Raw genomic sequence first — 6,000 nt, forward strand, 5'->3', positions numbered from 1 at the left:
ACTGAGAATTATATTGGATTTGAAGAACTTGTTTCTTATTTAAATGAATTTAAATCAAGAAATTTATCTTACCATATCTATCTATATATTAATATTTTGTATTTTTTTTTTTGAATTAACAAATTAATCATGAGAATTATATTGGATTTGAAGAACTTGTTTCTTATTTAAATGAATTTAAATCAAGAAATTTTATCTTACCATGGATTTTTGAAAATTAACCGAAATACTATTATTGCTTCATCATTAACTCAATTAACTGATTTTCCATTAACATCATCCAAATGGCAAATCCTTGATATTACTTGGAATAATCACTTTTTGGAGAAGGCAAGAGAATTATTGGACTCAAATACTTTTGTTGAATTAAGAAAAAAGGTATGTTTTGTTTTTATTTTGCAAAGGGTGGGTAACTCCTAATATTCGCCGTGATCACTTTGTGAGAATTACTGGTCTCATTCGCCCAGTAACCACTCCGGGCTCTCATTCCAGGCACCCTAACTTTGTTGTTAGTAAAGTCTGCTAGTTCTGGAGGAGGAGCCAGCTATGTACCTTCTTTACTACTAAATAAAAATTTAGCATACATTAACAATTTGCTTTCTTATAATAGGCAAATACAGAGCATTCACAATGTAAAAAGATTTGCAAATATTTTGGCAAGAAGTTATTAAGGAATGTGAAAAAAATCAGAAAATTATTAAGGAAAGTGAAAAAGAAAATACTTTTACTACTGTTACATCTCTTTCAAAAAAAACAATTAAATTTTCTGAAAAAAAACTATCAAAAGAAAATACTTTTACTACTGTTGCATCACAACCAAATATATCATTACTTTCAAAAAAAACAGGTAAAAGTTCTGTTAAAAATCTTTCTGAAACTTTACAACTAGATTTATCTAAAAAGAATATAACATTTATTAATGACTTCTGTTATGATGTATTTCATGAACTTAAAATGAATCTTATGCTAATTTATTTTATAAATATACTGAAAAGGATGTTAAAAATAAGGTTATAGAATATCCAATGGATTTATTTACTATAAATTCAAAATTAGAAAATAATCAATATACAAGTTTAAAAGAATTTGAAAAAGATATTCGTTTAATATTTTGTAATTGTTATACATATAATGATATTAAAAGTAAAGAATATTGTTCAGGTAAAATATTAGAATCTGTTTTTAATGAAAAATGGAATGAAAAAATTATTCTTTATGATAGACAAACAAGAGAACTGAAAAGAGTAAGAGATACTGATACTGATGATACTGATAATACTGATAATACTGATAGATCCTGGAAGAAACAATGTCAAATTTTAGAACAAAATAAAAATAATTTAATATATAGACAGGTCATTAATGATGCACTCCTTGTTGCTTCAGCATATGAAAGTCTTGTTATAGGTAATATTATACCTTTTATTGAAATTTTAAAGACATTTCTATTAACTAGATCAAGAATGTCTTTATCTTTAGCAAATGAATCTATGCTTCAGGCAATTATTGAAAGTCTTCTACCATTAAAATATCGTATTCCAGAGCTTTCATTAGTAATGGATGAAAAAGTTAAAGGGATCAGGTCGCTTTGGTTATTCAGATATTTTTGTTTTGAAAGGAATAGGTGATATTTACTACGGTGTACCGTTTGAACGAAAAGTGCCAAAATTTCGAAAAATTGATTTTTCGATTTTTGAATTTTCAAAATCTCCTTATAAGGAGATTCTCCTTATAAGGAAAATCTCCTTTTATGGCAATGTAACGTTACACAAATGCCCAAATAAGGAAGTTAGTGTTACCAAATTTCCTTTTTTGGACGTTTTGTGTAACGTAGATCTATCCTATAAAAGGAAAATTTCCTTATAAGGCGATTTTAAAAGTTCAAAATTTCGAAATTTCGAAATTTCAAAAAAAAATTACCATAAAAGGAAATTTTTTTTAAGATTTTTGAAATTTCGAAATTTCGAAATTTTGAATTTGAAAATCGCCTTTTAAGGAAATTTTCCTTTTATGTAAGGGATCTACGTCGCACAATATTTAATTTATAGTGCCAGCCAGAATTATAATCTCCTTATACAGAAATTTTGTTTAAAAATATTTTTTTAACAAATCTGGTGGCTAAACTATTTACCCGAATTCCGAAATCATGTGTTAATATTTATTTTTACCAAAAATTGGAGTAATCCTGGCCGGATTTAAGAAAAATATTAATGTAACGTTACACAAATTTCCAAAAAAGGAAATTTTGCTTCTCGCAAAAAATTGGAAATTTGGTTTCACAAATACTCCAAAAAAGGAAATTTACATGGCGATCGCTTAATTCCGGCCAGCATTATAAATTTTTTATATTCTTTATTAATTAAAAAAATTTAATTTTTTTTAATAAACTTTTAATTTTTTTTTTAATGATCTATATATACTTTATTAATATTAAGTTCATATACCATATAAACAAATTATCATAAGCTATATCCATCCAATAGAATGCAATCATCGAAATAATAAACTTTTAATAAACTTTAACTTTTTAATTTTTTTTAATAATAATAATAATTATTATTATTATTATTAGCATTATATTAATTTTTTAATTATGCAAAATAATTATCAATTTTACCAATGGCTGGTATCTTCTAATATTTGTATTTGAATAATACATATTTTTAATGAAGAAAAAGCAATATATGATAAAATTTATATTAATAAAATTTTTAATAATTTTTATTTTTTTTTGTTTTTTTATCAAATTTTCAATTATACAAAATAAATATTTATATTTAAGTGATGTATTAAATATGTTTTTAATGAAAAGAAAACAATATATAATGAATTTATTTAATATTCTTTTTAATAAATTTTTTTATAATTTTTATATTTTTATTTTTTAATTTTTCTTAAAAAACTTTTTAACTTTTAACTTTTCTTAATAAACTTTTTAATTTTTTTGTTTTCTTTTATCAAATTATTTTCAATTATACAAAATAATTATCAATTTTACTAATGGCTAGCATTTTCCAATATCTGTATTTAAGCGATATATTAATGTTTTTAATGAAAAGAAAGCAATATATGATAAAACTTATATAATATTCTTTTTAATAAATTTTTAATAATTTTTATGTTTTTTTTAATAAACTTTTTTTATAAACTTTTTAATTTTTCTTAATAAACATTTTAATTTTTTTTAATAAGCTTTTTAATTTTTTTTAATTTTTTTTGTTAATTTTTTTATCAAATTTTCAATTATACAAAATAATTATTACTGATTTTATTAATAACTCAATATTTGTATTTAAGTGATATATTAAACATATTTTTAATGAAAAGAAAACAATATATAATAAACTTATTTAATATTCTTTTTAATAAAATTTTTTATAATTTTTATAGGAATATGTTTTTTTTTCACCTGCAATATGTCACATCTTCCTTTTTTTTGGTAATTTTTATATATTAATTATGTTGATCATTTTGATCACATGACTTTGTTAAGATTTTCCATTTTTTTAAAAAATCCTGGTGTGAAACCTTATGCACTTATTATGTACTATAAGAAACCTTATACTATATGTATTTTTGACCGCTCTGCAAGTTTTCTTAATATATCAAAAGAGATTTAGATTGTCATTTTGACTTTTATATGTAATATGTTATAGGAATGCAACATAACACAGGTATGATAAAAAATAAAACCCATTTTTATTTTTTTATTTTTTTATTTTTTAATTTTTCTTAAAAAACTTTTTTTTCTTTTAACTTTTCTTAATAAACTTTTTAATTTTTTTTGTTTTTTTTTGTCAAATTATTTTCAATTATACAAAATGATTATCAATTTTACTAATGATTAGCATTTTCCAATATTTGTATTTAAACGATATATTAATATTTTTAATAGTGAGAAAGCAATATATGATAAAACTTATATAATATTCTTTTTAAATAATTTTTATTTTCAAATTAGAGGACAAGGTGAAGATTTTATTAAAAAAGTATTACAAAATATATTAGGAGTTACAGCAAAATCAGAAAAATTTCAAAAGTTTCAACAGTTGGCATTAGAAGTGAAAGTTGAAACTCTTTTAACAACAAAATTACAAAAAGATTTTAAAATATCACTTACAGAGGCACAGACACTTATGGCTAATATTTTAATTAGATTTATCTTAGCATTTAAAGAATTAATATGGAAACCAAGATGTGAACAAGTTATTTTATGGGAAAAAAGAAGAGGCATTTCCAGAACAGATAAAATTACTTCAGAATCCAAGGGAAAGGACAATTCAAATCAACCTTCAGAATCCAAAGTAAAAGACAATTCAAATAAACTTTCAAATAAAGTTAAAAATCTACAAACAGGAAAAATAGATCAATTACAGAGGTCAGTCTCCTTGGTAAAAAAATCAATGGATACCTTTGTAAGGAAATACATATGTGAGGATTGGATTCCAATAAAAAAGAAAGTTGATAAGGTTACATTATACATGAGCAAGAAATTACTGGATTGATAGTTCCAAAATAATATTCTTATTCTGTTCTCAATTATATTTATAATTTTAGACATATATTCTATTACTAATTTTATTTTATTAATATTTTTATTTTTATATTTATTTTTGTTTTTATTTTTGTATTTGTTGGTGTTTTTATTTTTGTATTTGTTGGTGTTTATTATTTTTATTTTAATTATTATGTTTATAGTTTATAGTAGGCTATTTTGGTTTGCTTTTAATTACTTTTATTCTTAATTCTACTAATAGTATAATATCTAATGTTTGATCGGACTGGCCTGGTACTGGAAGTATCATTCATAGAATATTTGTGATTATTATGTAATCCGAATATATTCTAATAAAATGGTACATGATTCAACATTTAAAAAAAAAAAAAATAATTTTTATATTTTTTTTAATAAATTACAATAAACTTTTTTTATAAACTTTTTAATTTTTCTTAATGAACATTTTAATTTTTTTTTTTTTTATCAAATTTTCAATTACAATCAACCCTTGTTATAACGAACCCTAGATTCCAGACCTCAATTTCACTATATAGTTATAGTGAAGATTTTAAGAAATTTAATTGGTTAATTCATTATAACAAGGGGAAATTTATTATAGTTGTCTGAAAAATTCACTATATCAAGGGTTGACTGTATACAAAATAATTATCAATTTTACTAATAGCTAGCATTTTCCAATATCTGTATTTAAGCGATATATTAATGTTTTTAATGAAAAGAAAGCAATATATAATAAAACTTATATAATATTTTTTTTAAATAATTTTTATATTTTTTTTAATAAATTATAATAAACTTTTTTATAAACTTTTTAATTTTTCTTAATAAACATTTTAATTTTTTTTTAATAAGCTTTTTAATTTTTTTAATAAACATTTTAATTTTTTTTTTTAACAAATTTTTAATTATACAAAATAATTATTAATTTTACTAATGGCTTAATATTTGTATTTAAGTAATATATTAAATATGTTTTTAATAAAAAGAAAACAATATATACAATATATAATGAACTTATTTAATATTCTTTTTAATAAATTTTTTTATAATTATTATATTTTATCTTTTAATTTTTCTTAAAAAACTTTTTAACTTTTTTCTTAATAAACTTTTTAATTTTTTTTTGTTTTTTTTGTCAAATTATTTTCAATTATACAAAATGATTTTCAATTTTACTAATGGCTAGCATTTTCCAATATCTGTATTTAAGCGATATATTAATATTTTTAATAAAGAAAAAGCAATATATGATAAAACTTATATAATATTCTTTTTAATAAATTTTTTAATAAATATTCTTTTTAATTAATATTCTTTTCTTTTTAATAAATTGTTTTAATAAATATTCTTTTTTTTATAAATTAAAATTAATATAAATTTGAAAATCATAAAATAAGCATATCTTAATCTGTTTTATAAGTTTACTTAAAGAAAAAAAATAGTTTTTAATTACTATTTTTAACTTTATATTTAAACGAAGA

General features: G+C 20.4%; 1 protein-coding gene across 1 annotated transcript; it reads left to right on the plus strand.

The window, feature by feature from the left end:
• Nucleotides 1–171: 171 nt before the first annotated feature.
• Nucleotides 172–1,628, plus strand: OCT59_009360 (uncharacterized protein; the record flags this gene model as incomplete). The annotated part of the gene is made up of 3 exons (XM_066133495.1): nt 172–378; nt 691–936; nt 996–1,628. The coding sequence occupies 3 exons, from the start codon at nt 172–174 to the stop codon at nt 1,626–1,628; spliced, it is 1,086 nt and encodes a 361-aa protein (XP_065999929.1).
• Nucleotides 1,629–6,000: the final 4,372 nt, after the last annotated feature.

This window comes from Rhizophagus irregularis, chromosome 17, assembly GCF_026210795.1.
Source record: "Rhizophagus irregularis chromosome 17, complete sequence".
NCBI classification, from domain to species: domain Eukaryota; kingdom Fungi; phylum Glomeromycota; class Glomeromycetes; order Glomerales; family Glomeraceae; genus Rhizophagus; species Rhizophagus irregularis.